The 17625-nt window shown below is 40.3% G+C and overlaps 1 protein-coding gene across 1 annotated transcript; it reads left to right on the forward strand.

Moving 5' to 3' along the window:
* The first annotated feature begins 5640 nt into the window (after window positions 1-5640).
* Window positions 5641-15851, forward strand: reep5 (receptor accessory protein 5). Its single transcript, XM_068706021.1, has 5 exons — window positions 5641-5835; window positions 6046-6139; window positions 10420-10558; window positions 14732-14900; window positions 15576-15851. The coding sequence occupies exons 1-5, from the start codon at window positions 5718-5720 to the stop codon at window positions 15623-15625; spliced, it is 570 nt and encodes a 189-aa protein (XP_068562122.1). The 5' UTR covers window positions 5641-5717; the 3' UTR covers window positions 15626-15851.
* The last annotated feature ends 1774 nt before the right edge of the window (window positions 15852-17625 follow it).

The raw sequence follows: 17625 nt of genomic DNA on the forward strand, positions 1-17625 counted from the left end.
TGTCTTCTTTTTCTATTTGGCAAGTTTGAGACAGACCATAAAACCATCACTGACTCCTAGTAAACACACCTGGCATGTGTTTAGATAAGAACGATAGCCAGGGTACGAAAACATCTACTCCGTGTCTATGTTTATCCCAAGGCGTGAACTCATGTATGCATAAAATGGTTTGGTATCTTGTACGATGTTGAACTTTTCACCACAGACACTGACTGAGGTGGCTGTGGTGCATCTTTCCCTTGCAAGCAAAATAAATAGAACAGGACAAATTTGAATCATTTGAAGACTTCATTATTTTCTTTGAATTTGTGAACAAAACTCTTCTCCCGATTTATCATTAGAAGTTTTTCCAAAACAGAGCTCCTTCAGCGTCTGACACAACTTGAGTCTACAAGAATCCCTTTTTCTGACGGATCACATGATCTTGACAGTTTAGTTTAGTCTGTCAAGAACTTCAGACCAGTTTCTCTTCTACCCTTTCTATCCAAAACACTTGAACATGCTGTCTTTAACCAACTGTCTTCCTATCTCCACCAGAACAGCCTTTTGGACCCCCACCAGTCCGGGTTCAAAGTGGGACACTCGACAGAGACAGCCCTCCTTGTGGTGACAGAGTCGCTTCACGCCGCAAGAGTTAACTCTCTCTCCTCTGTCCTGATTCTCCTGGACCTACCTGCGGCGTTTGACACTGTGAACCATCAGATCCTCCTCTCCACCCTCAAGGGGATGGGCGTCTCAGGCTCTGCACTCTCCCTGTTTGCATCCTACCTGACAGGTCGATACTACCAGCTGACCTGGAGGGGGGCCGTGTCGGAACCACGCATGCTGACTACGGGGGTTCCGCAAGGTTTAGTCCTGGGCCCCCTTCTCTTCTCGCTCTACACAACATCTCTGGGTTCTGTTATTCGCTCGCATGACTTCTCCTACCATTGTTATGCCAATGACACCCAGCTGGTTTTGTCATTTCCCCCCGGTGACACCCAAGTGGAGACACGCATCGCTGCATGCTTGGCTGACATCTCGAAGTGGATGACAACACACCACCTCAAGCTCAACCTAGACAAAACCGAGCTACTGTTCCTCCTGTTCCATCACCATTGATGATACCGTGGTGACGCCCACTTGGACTGCGAGGAACCTGGGTGTGACCCTGGATTACCAACTGTCATTCTCAGCAAACATTTCATCCGTTACACGCTCCTGCAGATTCCTGTTCTACAACATCAGGAGGATTCGTCCCTTCCTCACTGACGAGACAGCGCAGCTTCTCATCCAGGCTCTTGTCATCTCCCTTCTGGACTACTGCAACTCTCTACTCGCCGGAGCCCCGGCGACGGCCAACAGACCTCTGGAGCTTGGGCGATTGGTTGCCCCGTCGCTCAGAGGTCCCTGTGGCCGATCGACCCGGTCACGGCTGTTTTCTGTCCTGTCCCCACAGTGGTGGAATGAACTTCCCACTGACGTCAGGACAGCGGAGTCGCTGCCCATCTTTCGGCGCAGGCTGAAAACCCACCTCTTCAGGAAGTGCTACCCTGAGCCTTCCACTTAGCACTTATTGTATTCATACTAGCTTGTTGCACTTATTGTATTCGTATTACTTTTTTGCACTAACTGTTTTTCTTTGTTTCTGCACTGTACTTTGGCTCTGAGTTATGCTCCGCTTCATGCTCTTAGATGCTTGTTTGGAAAAGGAAATGTACTTATGACCTCTGGTGACTAGTAGTTCTTTTGATTACCAATGTTGAATGCACTTATTGTAAGTTGCTTTGGATAAAAGCATCTGCTAAATGACTGTAATGTAATGTTTACACACAAGTTATGCATTATGTGTACCCTATGTATATTTCAATGTCAGTCTATGAATATAGAGCTTTATAATCAAGCAGGGTTTTTGTCATTTTTAAATTTACAATTAATGATCTTGTGGTATAATACAAATATAACGTGTTATTTCACAAAGGTTTTATGTCGTTACTCTGTTTAAACAGGTGATATGAAAACAGCTCCTACATTTATCAACATACTATTAATATGATCTATTATACTGTTTCACATCAATTTACCACCACCACACTGATGGTCACTCTGTTGACTCTGTGAGCTACATGCTAACATGTTTGTTCTGTATCTCACATGGATGTATAAAGATAACGTATCTCCTCACATTGATTGCTTTATTCTTCACTGGACCCTATCAATCGATTCAAATGATCTTTTAAGACTGACGTAAAGCAGAGAGTGTGTTTAAGTTTTACTGAGTTGATGCATAATGTAAATACTGAGCTGACGTGACAGAGATATAAATAGCATAATTTATGGGTGCAAAAGCGTTGGGGAAAGCTGTTATCTTGGCTGCAGATGTTCATTTCTCTCTGGATCAGATTCTTGCTGGAACGTGTGCTGTGTTTAGTTTTCGATCAATGCTTTTTATTAGTTTATTATTCACGTAAATGTATAAAATTGCTTCTAAACCTCTGTGTTGAGTCACACTGCTGCCCCTAGTAGAGCTGTTCAGAGAGAGATCAAATGACAAGCAGACCCGGATGTGCTGACTAATCAGACTGGGCTCTTTTCGGAGGGGGGCTTAAAGAGACAGGCCCTGAACCAGAACTTTTCAAACGGTAAATACAGGCATCTGCAGGCATACAGTTTGATAAGAATACAGTGTTTTGTGAACATTACAGCATGCAAAACTAGTAGAAAATGAAAATACAAGTATGAACCTGAAAATGAATATAATAGGTCTTTGAAGGAGCCATCTTTAAAGACTGCACTATATTGCTCCTAACTTTGCCTTTCTGCACGTAGGCCCCTCACTATCCCTGACCCCTGACCTGAAGAGGAGAGGCTCTGCCTCGGACCTCGGATTCGATACCTTGATGCACTGTCAGGATCAGTGCTACTACAGTCAAGCCGATAGTCAAGAATGCCAGCAGTGCGCTGGGGTGTCCACTGGATACGGTGGAGGTGGTGGGAGACAGGAGGATGATGGCTAAGCTATCATCCCTGATGAACAACACCTTCCACCCCATGCGGGATGCCCTGGCAGCTCTGTGCAGCTCCTTCAGTCACCGGCTGATTCACCCCCGTTGTGAAGGAGAGGTACTGCAGGTCCTTCCTTCCTGCTGCTGTCAGGCTGCACAACCAGCTGTGCTCCCAGTAGACCACACAACACTAACAACACTAAACATTTGTGCAAAAGAAACACTGTGCAATAAAAATACTCTGTCTGTATATATAATATCTTTAGTATTTTAGTTATACTTACTGTGGAGTTTGAACATTTTGTACTTTCACTTACTTTTTTACTTGTTGCTTTTGTTTTTTACTCTGTATCTTGTGTGCACTGTCCACTTTGCTGCTGTGATCCTGAAAATTTCCCCACTGCAGGACTAATAAACCTGTATCTTATCTTATACAGGTCGGCTGCTGCTGGTCTCTGTGGGCCTTCAGCCTTTAGGATCAATGATTACAAAATATGTTATATATGTATAGTGTGGATGGTCCAAAATGGATGTAAACACATCTCAAAAAAAATCCTGAGACTTAAATCAAATATAATGATGTACAGAGCAAATCATGTGCCTCGGCACAAAGCAGAAGAGCAAGTGATCCGAACCTAGGGATACTTACTGTGTAGAGAAAACAAACAAACAAATACACTATAGATTAGCGAACGGATAATTATTGTACCACTAAAAAGTACTCATCAGAATTCTTCTCCCCCTAAAAAAAGATGCCTGTAATCAGCACGCTGCAGTATGTTTGCAATAAGCGCATTTTATGCCAGTAGTTGTATTTTGCAATGTCATCAAAGGACGGAAGGGTGTGGCTGCAGAGGGCTCAGTTTCAGCTTGTGGCATCATTTGTGCCCTGACTTTAAACTCTCAGGAGTTATTCCTCTAAGGTACTCAGACTATTCTTCAGCAGCTCTGATGTTCCCTAAGCCTGATCATGAGGTTGTCTAAGCCCAATAACCCACGAGCTAAAGGATTTGATGGGTAGAGTGTTTCAAGAGTACACCGTGTGGGAGTATGCAATGCCTGTAAGACTGAAGTCAGGGAAAAACACCCTCTGGTTCTCTCTAGCATCAAGCTAGCCACAGTTACTGTAGCTGTATGAGTCTACATTTACTTCCACTTACCTTCACAGTAAATACTCACACGTAACTTTTTTGGGGTAGGATTTTCACAATGATTTCCTCACATTGAAAACTGAAGCTGGAAGGCCAGACAGATGAAACCCCATCAGTCTAGGCCCAGGAGAGAGAGTCTTTCTTCTTGCTCCGTGAGTCCTGTAGGTTAAACATCCACGCATTTTTTTATGAAAAAGTGGCACAGCCAAAGACCAAAAATATATTGACTGCTGGAGTCTGTTCCTGAATATACAGTGGGCCATCTTCCCCTTCTACAACCATTTGCATGCATGTAAAAATGACTAAATCAACAACTGAACACGCACCTGTAGTGGTTATGAACAGTAATGAGCGGTTTATACCACGTTTCAGCAAATATTCAATACCTTGAGTTTTCAAAGAGTTTTCAACTGCGGGTTGGGTTTGCTCACCAGACCAGATCTCATATGTGAACAAAAAGGTCTAGTGTGTAGAATTTGTGCCGGCTCTATAAAGAGGACCCACATTTTCTATCTGAACGAGGTCGATTATTCAGAGCTTTCGCACTGCGAATCGAGACATCCACCAATGACGTTGTGTGGAACAGACGTCTTTAAAAATATACACTATCAACAACAACACGGAGGCGGCAAACGTATTACTCCTTTTAATCTTGACAAAGGCGGCCTACCAGATCCACTCCTCCATTCTCACAATGAACTTCAACTTCATTTAAATCGTTACAGATACAGACGTTACCTTTGATCCCTGCATTTAAATTTTCCTAAGCTTTTCTTAGGAGCAGTGTTGTAAAGCTTCTGGGGAGTAACTCAGAAGGGGAGAGGTGGGGAGAGAGGTTCAGTACATACACTGTACATGTACATGTACATGTACAGTGTATGTATACATAGTGTAAATATTTACCAGATGGAACTCAAATTCTGAAAGTAAAGTCATTCAAACAGCTACAGTAGCTTAGGCTATACAATAATTGACCTCAGACAGAAGTTGGTCTGGGCCAATCTATTAAAACAAATCTATTAAAATCTTTTATTAAAGCATCACAGATTTCCATCACTGCCGTATGAATAGTTCAGATGTGAATTATTCGCAGGTGAGTATTTTCGTGCCGTTTATCCGTTATGCCCCAGGTGTGTAAAGGTCTTTGGTCTGGAACCCCTCAGTTCATTTTTAATATCTAACTGGCGCTCAGGTCTAACAGGCGATCAACATTTTGACGCAACACTGACGAACAGTGAGCAGCTTCTCCCGGTCTACACGGCCTGTCTCAGCACATTAGGGCGGGACTTGGGTAAAAGCGGCTTGTGAATAAAACATAAGGCCTGTAGTCTATAATGGTTATTCCTTATGTAATTTAAGCCATTTATCGGGTTAAAGTGCCAAGTATTTGCCAGACAAGCAAAACGATTTTAAGATGTTTTAATTGACTAAAATGTAGAGAATGAAATAGACCTCGTGCTTTTATTTTGAAGCTCGCGGTTACTTGCGTACATCCTGTCTATCGGACTCAGAGATCGGCGATGTGTTCGGGTTGCGAAGTTGTCGCAGTTTGATCAGCACCTCTAAAGAAGGAAGTGCAGCCATGGCGCAGGGGCTCAAGGAACGCTTCGACAAGTTCCTCCATGAGAAGAACCTCATGACGGACAGTCTCGCAAAGATCGAGGCGAAGACCGGAGTGAGCAGGACGTACATAGCTGTCGGTGAGTGTGGACAGGATCATCACATAGGAAGCGATAGGAGGGAGTCAGCGCGTGGCGGACCGCTTCATTCTGCCTCATCATTTAGGAAAAGAGAGGCTGTAGTAATAACCCTTTATTGTATTCAGCGGTGACGTATCATATGTATCGTGTGTTTGTTGGACAAACGGCGTGACAAAACATCTGGTGTGTGTGTATGTGTGTTTTTTGCAGCTGTCATCGGTGTCATCGCAGTGTACTTGGTCGTTGGTTACGGAGCCTCCCTACTGTGTAACCTCATCGGCTTCCTTTATCCAGCCTACATATCGTGAGTGAATTATTCTTAGAGCTCTTTAAGGAGGGGCCTGCATAGCAACCCCACCCAACACGCACGCACAGACACGCGCACACACACACGCGCACACACACAAAAACACGAACACAAACAACACCGATGGAAAATAAGCCATTTAATTTAGGAGTTTAAATCATTATGAATATTATTTGAATGTGTTATTTTTGGATTTTAAACTAAGTGTATGTAGGCTACTAGAACCTTGAGTAGTCACTGTTACTAATAGTCTTTTGGCCCATTATGTCAGTATAATACACTTTGTTCTCTTACCAGTTTAGCTCCTTAACAACAATTGAGGTTCATATTTGTGCTGACCAGTCAATGCTGTAAAGTTTTTTTTGACTTATGGAGACTTTGTTCCAACGCTTGCAGCTACCTGTTATCAGGGATATTTCATCAGACTTGACAAAGCTCCTGCAGAGCCACAGTAGACATTACAGGCTCAGTACTTCTGCTATTAAGCTGATCCTCATCTATACAAGCAGGGGCGCTTCCTTCTGATAATCTCGTGATCATAACTTTATTTGATAATGAACTCAAATTACATTTGTTGTGTGGTTCTCATTCATTTTAAGACTTGTTGAGAGAATAGGACTTGATTATCTTTTTTTCCCCACATTTTTAAGCTACAAAACAGGAAATCGACAGACGCATACAGTAAAATTAAACAACAGATTGTCTTGGAATGTTGTCCCAACATTAACACATATGTCCCTAATACAAATAAAAGTAATTAGCAGTTATCATGATGTTATTATCTCGGTGTCACATGTAGGCTTAGCTTTGGACGCCTCTTTGTCTCAAGGCTGCGATGAATGACTCCATGATGAGACCGATATAGAGCGACCAGGATTATCTACAGCTGATGACACTTTGTATGGATGTGATCCCAAAAATAAAGCATTTGCTATCTTTAGTTAATGTTATGATCAGATCATTATTCTGGGAAGTTGAGTTAAAAATGTTAATACAAACACCACTTGTATGTCTTCATGATTGAGTTATGATCTCAAAAGAAACTCAGTGTGATGAGTGTTTCATGTGATCAGTGAGCATGTTCTAAACAACAACAAAATGCTTTCAAATTTTGCCCTTTTCACTTTTGTGATGCATTTTGAATTGATTAACATGATTATCGGTCATGCACAAGTTACTTACCCTCGACTCATCTCCTACTATGTATCGATTGGTTAGCAGTGGGCTGGAGAGAACAGCTGTTATATTCTTGATCTCTGCTGAGGAAAAACTGAAGTCTGTCACAGAGTAGAGCAGATATCACAGCCTGGAAGACACCGACATTTAGATAACATAAGAACAAAATCAAAATAAGTAAGGTGTGTCAAATGAAAGTAAACGGCTAGTGTTTAAGTTTGGCTTTCTAGCTCAAAATATCTATTCAAACAGTCTTATTATAGGACTGTTTGAAGCCTTCCTGCAGGTTCTAACGTTTCCGTTCAAACCGTTTGGTGAGGTCTAGTATAGTGTTATACTAAGAGGTCTTTGTACTCTTTAATCTACCATCTAAATGGGCCAATAGTTTAGTGGCAGGAAACTCGTTATGAAGGTTTCCTGTTTTTTCCTGCAGTTCTGCTGAATAATTTATAACATGTCCTGCAGCCTTCATAAAATATTTGGCATAATCAATAACAAGTGGTACATATATGCTAGTTTTTCGTATGCACACGGAACTGGAAGTAGTCACATAAGCCACTTATTAAACTGAGACATGGTGTCGTAAACATATTGTCTTATTCTCAGCTGATGAAGCGAGTGTCTGTCGTCAGCCACTGGAGGTAAATGTTAGCTGGTGAACTGAAATCTGGCGGATAAACTTCTGTCAGTCTGTGATGAGGTTCATGATATCAGCAGCCGAGACAGCTGGCAGAGGGCCGGCCTTGTTACCGCCAGCAGCTTTGCACGTACGGCCGCACACACAACTGTGAAACCAGAGGCCTTAGTATTTGTTCACTGTTCACATGTTCCGACATCTTTTCCTTTGCTACATAACCATTAGCGCCCAGACAGCCCAACATGTCCTCCCGGTGTGTTGTGGACTGTTAAAGCTGCTGTAGTAAAACAGCAGGGTGTGCATGTGACTGAAACACAGAGGAGCTTTTATACTGAGACCAACAGGCCTCAGGGAGAATACATTCAATCAAAAAGACTTCTATTGGAAACAAACTTCAAGAAAAAACTAATAACTGTTCTTTTTATTTTTCTTCAATGCTGTTGCACACACCCTTTAATGCGTCGGTGTGTTTGACATCCGGGATGATTAACCAAAGTGAACAGGAACAAGAGAACAGGAAACCACCATGTGTCTCTGTAACCCGACACTATAACGCACAGAATGTGTGTGTGTGTGTGTGTGTGTGTGTGTGTGTGTGTGTGTGTGTGTGTGTGTGTGTGTGTGTGTGTGTGTGTGTGTGTGTGTGTGTGTGTGTGTGTGCGCGCGTGTGCGCGCGCGCGCGTGCGTGTCCTTCCAGCCCAGTATCAGTGCAGTTCATGATATAGTCATAATAGAAGGTCAATTAGGAGCCTTATTCGTGGTGGACACACAAATTAAATGCATCCACATGACTAAGCAACAGTCAGAGCAAGTGACGCACTTCATAATATCCACGGTGGACGGTTCCAACAAACAGGACTTTCATCCAGAAGACCAGCGTTCGACACCACGTTGTGGTTTTCCAAAAATGTTCGTGACAGTTTTCCTAAACGTAATTTTGTGGTTTTGTTACCCAAACCTAACTGTACGTAGTTATTTTAAGCCAACCATCATGTTTTTCCTTAACCTAACTAGATGGTTTTGTTGTCTTAACCTAACTTTTGGTTTTAACGTAATGTCGTCCCCGAAAAAAAAGTTGTGCCAATGGACACAAAGGAAACCGGACAGTTTTGTGTGCCTGTACACGAAACCAATACATTGCATTTTGTAACCATTAAACGAATTGCCGTGATACTGTGTTGGTCCTTATTAATTAACTTTGAATAAACAAGCAGACAGCGCTCTGTGGCAGCTGGAGTGGAGCTTCAGGGCTCTGCGGACCGAGTCGAGCAGTTCAGTGAGAACGCTGCAAGCAGCATTTCCGGGGGATGAAGCAAAACGGCCTGCTCCAAACGGCCGTGCCACAAACAAGCACTGCATCAGTATAGAATGAAAGAGGGAGTGAAGAGAGGCTGGAAGCTGCTGTAGTTGTGCAGAGGATCAGTGTAATATGCGCTGTTTGACCACAACAGTGACCGTAGTGAGTTGTTAAGGAGGGTAGGGTCAATCAGCAGCTGAATGTGCAGCTGTTATGAAAGTATGGAGAATGGACAGACAGTCTCACCAAAAGCTCACTTTATCTGGTACTCAAACCAGTGAGACAGAAGGTACAATTAGAGCCAGTAGAGAACATATGGACTGTCATCAATGAACATATTTATTGTATCTCTATTCAAGATGGTGATAAGGATATGGTAACAATGTGTTAGACAAATCATCTGTGATAACATAATAAACTTTTGTGGAACTGTATAACACAACAGTATTTTAACTCTGTAGGAGACTTCAAATCAGCACATGATTTACATGCAGTGTCAACGTTCCGGGCAGCAGTTTTAAAGTTTTACAGTTTTGATAGTTTGATAGTCTTATTTCCATCATCAGGAAATTATTCCCACATCTTTTACTTTACTGGAACATTCACCAAAAGTTGATGCATTTTAATCCTTATTATCTGTCAAAAGACAGAAAGGAAGAAAAATATGTGCTTGTCCTTGCCACAGATGAATGCATTTACTTTAATTTGTATAGCCCAATATCACAAATCATAAATCATAAGTGACTTCAACAGCGGAGACTGTGTTTTGGTTCCCTTCTCTCAACAGCCTCCTTTTATCCCTGACTAGCTCTCACTAACCAGAACCGTCACTTTAGAGGTGACAGATCAGCAAACACTCAGATGAGTGATGTTAAGGTAGTCATGTTGGAAGGCCCTGACGGACTACTTTATCATTCAGGTTGGTTGGATGACTTGTCTTTAGAGTCACCCTTTAGAGGGCAGGTGACTCAATTCAGCCTCATTTTGCAGATGTTAATAAACCTGTTAAAGTAGTCGGGGAATATGGAAGGAAAAGGAAGCCGATGTAAGGTAAGGCTTTAAAGAGAGAAGAAAAAGAAGAAAGGAAGAGATGGATTGACTAATGTTAACTTATCTTAGCTTACATATCAATCTTTTCTCTTACATGTTGGTCCTCTCTCTTTCCAGGATTAAGGCCATTGAAAGTGCCACCAAGGACGATGACACTAAGTGGCTGACCTACTGGGTGGTGTATGGGCTCTTCAGTGTGGCTGAGTTTTTTGCTGATATCTTCCTCTCCTGGTTTCCATTCTACTATATTGGAAAGGTAATCCAGCCGGGGTCTGTTGTGCTTGTTTGTTTTTTAATCAATGTTTTGTGCTGAAAAATTCATCCATTCATTCCTAAAACTAAGAATAAGCTGATTTAAGTGTGCAGCTTTCCCCTCCTGACTTTGATATCTTATATTTTGTACACTACTATGGCGAAGGCATAACCCGCCTCCCTCTGCCTCTGATAACACTAGCTCTAAGCAGCTTATGAATTCATATTTAAATCTGCTAATATCAAGATTTTTTTTTAAATAAATACAAAATTCTATTGACCGAAGATGATTTCAAATATAATCAGTTGAAAATGATGAGCGTTCAGTTCAGTTTGGTTCACCATGCTGTCCAGCCAGAATGAGTAACCCCACCTAACCTGGATATTTATAATATGGGAATAGTCCAGAACCTCCGGTTCTGAAAAGTGAAGCCAATGTTCACTTTTACATTTAAGTAATAAACTTGCATTCTTTATAACGGTACATCAGGGGGCGACTCCTCTGGTTCTATAGAAGTCTATGAGAAAATTACTCTAATTCTCTCTTGATTTATTACCTCAGTAAACATTGTAAATATGAGTTTATGGTCTCAATCTCTAGTTTCAAGTCTTCTTCACTTCAAAGGTATGGTCCCATTTGGAGAAAATGTGTTTAAGATAAGATAAAGCATGGTGTGCTTTAGGGCGGGGCTTCCTTGTGGTTACAGGTCGCTACCAGAGTTTTCCGTGTTTTCCGTCTTAGAACTTAGAACCCTTTCACAGTCTGTTTTCACTTCATTAAAGTTAATTCAAACATTTTGGTCGCCTAAAATGTTTTGTTCAGCGTTCAGTTGTACTCAGCTCCATCCTCTGGAGTCACTTCTGGTTCCAAAAACCAAGATGGCGACAGCGAAAATGGCGATCTCTAGGCTTCAAAACATCAGTCCACAAACCAATGGGTGACATCACAGTGACTCTGTCCACTTCTGATATGCGGTCTGTGGCTGAGGGAGTCAAACAGTGGACTCTGTCCACATTGAGCACCGCTTTTCACTTGTGGGTGTGTTTTCTCTCAGTTCTTCTTAGCCGAGTAAACAAATCAACATGTGGAGGGTGCAGCACACTGCACTGATGATAAAGAGTATCTGAGTGCTGAAAGCTGTCTCAGCAAGTTCAACAGCAGCCAGCAACGGTGCAGAAAGCCTGTGTTTGCTTTAATGGGCGTGCTCTTTTTCTTTATTTTAATTTAGAATGTGGTAATCATTTATAATGTGTAACCATGGTCTCTGTAACACTGTGATAATCTGGGATATTAAAGATAACAAAATGTTGTTTAACACACAAAATATAAGTAGATCCACATATCTCTGTCCAAAATCCAAACTAAAAATGCTTTAGGATGCACTGCTTTAGGGTACACTGCTTTAGGATGCACTGCTTTAGGGTACACTGCTTTAGGATGCACTGCTTTTGGATGCACTGCTTTAGGGTACACTGCTTTAGGATGCACTGCTTTAGGATGCACTGCTGGGATGCACTGCTTTAGGATACACTGCTTTAGGGTACACTGTATCAGTGGTGTTTTGAGGTGGAAAAGAAGTTTGGTAATCTGTCTGACAGATGCTCTAGATCCTGGCAGCCTCTTCTGGACCTTCCATTAACACACACGGGAAGCAAAAAACAAAAAGCATTTTTCTCTGACAAACTAGCAGTTAGCCACATCTGAGTACATTTTAAAGTTAAACGCACATATGCAGACCTTTGTGCTCTCGTTCTAGCAGTGGGTGAATGTACATTTAGGCTACTTAATACTTTACTGAAGTGTAAATTTTAGGTACTTCTAGCCCACTTTACTTGAATATTTCCATTTAATGTAACTTTATACTGCTAGTCAGTGCCAGCATTCCCCTTATTCACCCATCGCTGTGTATCAACAACCTCTTGCTACTTATTTCTTATTTACGGAAGCTTGTCATACTGTGTCATGTGTTTGTATATTTACCCATAGTGTTAACACTCTGTGTTTAAGTGTTTGTCTGAACATTTAATTCTCCTGGAAATGTTTGTGCTGTAGTGTTGTGGGTGTTCTGGGTCCCCTGGTTCTCACGCCCTGTCCTCGGTGTCATGCCTCAGATTGTCCAGGTGCTCTCCATATTGTTTTTATGTTCATGCAGCTCATGAGGTTTGGCTGCATAGACGCTTGGCTTTGCGCCAACCATTATGAATGGCCCAGATAACCTGATATGGAGAGGGCAGAAAATAGTAGCAGCAGCTTTTAGAAGTGCCTGTGCTCATGAAAAGGCACGGTACACCAGAGAGCACAACGAAGAAGTGCTGGTACTGCACAACAAGTGAGTACCAGCCCACTTTTACCACTGATTCTAGTCCACCACATCTCAAAGGGAAATATTCACTACATTTATTTGACAATATTAGTTACTAGTTACTAGTACAATTCAGCTAATAAACTATGATGTATTGTTAAGTAGTATATAACTTAATTATTAAGTATGTAAAGTAATAAATGAATAAAGTGATGAAGTCATTAATGCGTGAATAACTGGGCCTACTGGGGTGGCTGTAGCTCAGCGGGTAGAGTGGTGGTCCTGAAACCAGAACACCAGTCTAACCCTGCTTCCCTCTGTCTGCATGTCTTAGTGCACTGAACCCAAAGTTCCTCCACACACACTAAATGCTAAAGATTAATGCAGAGGTCAGATTTCATGTTTGTGCCTCTATGTACATGACCACTGAAATACAGTTTTAACCTTCAATATAATAAAATCTATTAATTGAAATTGGTCATTCTGAATGAGTACTTTCACTTTTGGTACTTGAAGTATATTTTGCTGATACTTTTGTACTTTTACTAATAATATTTTGAATGCAGGACTTATATTTTTAACAGATTATTTATACACTGTGCTCTACTTAACAATTTAATCATAAACCCATTGATAGTATAAATATGAATGGTGGTAATTCATAAAGCATGGTAAACAAAACGGTATAATATTTATTTTCAAAATGGTTGTTCAGGGAGCACAAACTAGGTCAGTCAAGAGCACAAATTAGTAATTCATGCACAATATACACAAAGGAGGTTTTCACCTGCCGGGCTCTCTGTTGAGGGTTGTAAGAACTTTCATGGGCTGAGGGTTCCGGGACAAGAGGATGTCGCATGTGTACAGATTGTAAAGCCCTCTGAGGCTAATTTGTAATTTGTGATTTTGGGCTCTACAAAAATAAATTGAATTGTATTGATGTGAGTAACTGCAATAAATATCCTTATGTCTGCTGATAATATGATAGTTTGGGTTTTGTTAAGATCACAAAGTAGTTATTCTATGACAATAGTATTTCCGTTTAATAGAATGTCTTCATTTTGATTAGTCCAAAGATCCTTTTTGTCCGTGGAAGACTATGGTGACATCATTTATATGCATGTTCATCTTCATCTCTTTTGAAACATTTCTGGATAAAGTCTATCAAGCTATCTTGTGGTTTGTCACTGGTGCAAGCTTCCATTCACACCATTGTGACTTGTATGAAATCAATGGATTTCACTGCTTTACAGACCCATATGTTCATTTTTATTATAGAAGCTTTACTGTCACATTACTGCAGTACATATCCAGTTTACTGTCAAATTACTGCAGTACATATCTAGTTTACTGGGTACATTGCTGCAGTACATATCCAGTTTACTGTCACATTACTGCAGTACATATCCAGTTTACTGTCACATTACTGCAGTACATATTCAGTTTACTGTCACATTACTGCAGTACATATCCAGTTTACTGGGTACACTACTGCAGTACATATCCAGTTTACTGTCACATTACTGAATAGTGAATAGTCTACTCATCTGTGTAAAGGTGTAACAGCAGCAGTCACACAGTTTATGTGTACCTATGTGTACTTATACATTCATTGTAGTAACATGACAGAGATATAAATAATTACTGTTGCACCATCAATTAAATAACAAATATTTTCAACTGGACCTGCACTGTATGCAATGAAAAACCATGTAGTACAGAATTAGTTTTGGTAGTAATGTTACAGAAAAGTCAACCTCCCTGAGCTTTTTTCTTTTACTTAGTTTTTCTTTTTGCGGTTTGAGGGACAAACCAGTCTGATTTGTGATATTATATTTTACAGCCTGTAATGTTCTCTCTTGTTCTACCCCCAGTGTGCCTTCTTGGTGTGGTGCATGGCTCCGACTTCCTCCAACGGATCAATCCAGATTTATAACCGCATCATTCGACCATTTTTCCTCAAGAATGAAACCAGGATTGACGATGCGGTGAAGACGCTCCAGGATAAGGCGTCAGAAGCTGCTGACAAGATCAAAGATGAGGGTGAGTGGATCCACATGTTTGTGTTGTGTACTGTAAATAGAGTCGACCCATACTGGAATGATTGTTTTTTTTAAGTAAATAAATATAAAAAAAGAGAGCAAATATAACTTTTAGAGATCCCTAATCACATTTTTTGCCACTGATACTAATTGATGATCATTGATGATCCATAATGTTGTTTGATTATAGCAGCTGGTTAAGGTAAACTGTGTCATTAAAGATTTAGCATGTAAATAACAATTATTGACCTAGACTGTAGACAGAATGAGACCTTTATTTAAATAGTTTTATACATAATTCTTGTAAAATTTGTTTTATTAAGAAGCATCCCTGTTTTCTGATATGCTGCTGGTATAATTTTCTGTAAAACACACTTCCTCGTAAGGCATTACTTATTCACTAATGAATTCCATTGGCCTCTACTTTGCCTTTTAATTATGCATTTATTCATTTGATTTAGAGTTTAGCTCATGTCAAAGAAACTCAACATTTCCAGCACCGACATTTCACATGAAAAGCAAATGGCATATGGCATTCACTCCCTTTTCTGGTGGGCTTTTAATGTGAAACATCCGCAGGAAGTGTTACTTTTCACAAAGTATAGATAATATAGTATAAAGTATAGTTCTAGATAACGAACCGGAGATGTGACGTTTGTGTGTAATTTGTCCACAGCCAAGAGAGCCACAGCCAACATCATGTTTGAGGAGAAGAAAAGCTCTTAAGGAGGCGTGTCTCTGGAGCTCACTTGGTAAAGAGGAAACGTTGCCTTCAAAATGTTTGTCTTAAAGAGAATCTGTTAAGTACGTAATCTTCATCCAACCTGTAGTAGATGTTACTCTTGTCACATGCATCAATAAAAGGCCTTTTCACAGGTCAGTATCTTACTTCAGATGACTGTACGCTGGCCCTGATGACCTTTATGAACCAAATAAAAACAACTCTCCTTAAGTGGTCTCCTGTGTGCTTCATCTGACGACTTCAAAAACAAAGGCAAAATATATAATAATAATAGCGTGAAAGACATGTTTTCTCCGAAACCTCTTATAAGTAGATGGACTCTTTGATTCACAGACATTCTGAAGTCTTCATTTAATACAAAAGCAGTACGTTTGTTTACAGGTGGAGCACTTCACATGTCTGAAGTTGGGTTTGACTGTAAACATCTTCAATTGAAAGCTATGCTTGAAGATTTTTTCTAGACTTTATAATCATTTATCACACATTTCAGAGAACATGTAACGCATAAAGAGAAACCTGCAGGCTTCAGAAGTCACTGAAGCACTGTATCATCTCAAGTCATGCTCACGGGGTAATAATAATAACAATAATAATAATGCAGGAGCCACCTTAACGGGTCCCTCTACCAAATCTACTTTACTCTAGTATATATATATACTTATATATATATATACTTATATATTATATATACTTATATATTCTTTATGTATATATATATATATATATATATATATATATATATATATATATATATACATACACACGCACACACCATGTACACCAAAACTGCTGCGCAAACCTTTCTGTTTATATCTGTGTTCTAAGTTTCCACCAGAAGGTCCTGTGTGTGTTTTGTATTTTATAAGTTACTTTCTCGATACATTTTAGTTTTCAAGCTCATTAAATCTTTTGATCTTTTTACCGGTCAGTGCTGTCTTAAGTAAGGACGTTTATTTTTAGTGTAAAATCAATACACTCTCAATACACTTTACACAAAATAAAGAAGGCATTCTCAATGTGCTGTATCTGAAAATATCTAAAAACATGCAACACTAAACGTATTAAGTGTTATTAACTCATTTGTCTTTTGTTTTGATTTCATTATCTGCCTTTTGTGCTTTTTATTGCACATTCTGTGATGGACCGTGATATAGATTGTGAAAGGTGGTATGTAGTCATCATTTACTTAGGGGGTGATCTGAATCTGTAAATTCTGCTATTAGATCTATCCAAGTTTACACTTTGTCTGAATATACCTGTACGCACCTTCTGTCTGAAACGCTCCATTCATGTTTTCTGCTCGAGGCAGCCCACAATAAACTGACTGGGTCGTCTTGTTTCTCAGTTTGTGGGTTGGTGGCACTCAGATAATCAAATGTGCTCAAGCACTGGTTACATGCTATTATCAATGGAATAGCAACAAGTATGCATACAAATACAGTTCAGGCATCAACAGGTGGATTTATACACTTGAGAGTTCTGACTTCCTTGAGTCTCGTCATCATAAGGTTGCTAGGCAACTAGCAGGGACAAATAGTGATCCTCTCATCTCACTCTTGTTAATAAAGAGATTAAGAATATTTCCAAAATGTCCAATTATTCCTTGCATTGCAATATAGCAGATAGTGATGTAATTAGAAACATCTGTTTTTGTTGTCATGTTTTCTGATAGCAATCTATTCTGAGAAGTTCAGTTGATTTGACATGCTCCTAATATCTCAAACTTAATATGAATTAGCTTCTTAAGTGTACTGATTTATTATATTTAATGGTAGAGGTATAAATCCATTCCCTGCTGCTTGTCCTAGTGTTTATTTAAAGTGCATTGTTGCTCACAAATAGCTACTTCATCTGAAATCCAGATGATATCAGTATTGATCTGTCGGTGCCTCTCAGGAAACGAAGTCCCGCTTTGACTTCATTCACGAGGTTCACTTTGAAAAGTCCAGTTTTGATCCACATAACTTTGAATGAGCTGAGCCAA

Source organism: Cebidichthys violaceus, unplaced genomic scaffold (assembly GCF_023349555.1).
Source record: "Cebidichthys violaceus isolate CVI_PGR_0920_01 unplaced genomic scaffold, fCebVio1.0.p SCAF_12, whole genome shotgun sequence".
Taxonomy (NCBI): domain Eukaryota; kingdom Metazoa; phylum Chordata; class Actinopteri; order Perciformes; family Stichaeidae; genus Cebidichthys; species Cebidichthys violaceus.

Excerpts from the sequence above, each read along its gene's own strand:
- reep5 (XM_068706021.1), top strand. The coding sequence starts at position 5,718 with ATGGCGCAGGGGCTCAAGGAACGCTTCGACAAGTTCCTCCATGAGAAG. Across the intron at positions 5,836-6,045 it reads CAGGACGTACATAGCTGTCG|CTGTCATCGGTGTCATCGCA; the intron begins GTGAGTGTGGAC and ends TGTTTTTTGCAG. Across the intron at positions 10,559-14,731 it reads CATTCTACTATATTGGAAAG|TGTGCCTTCTTGGTGTGGTG; the intron begins GTAATCCAGCCG and ends TTCTACCCCCAG.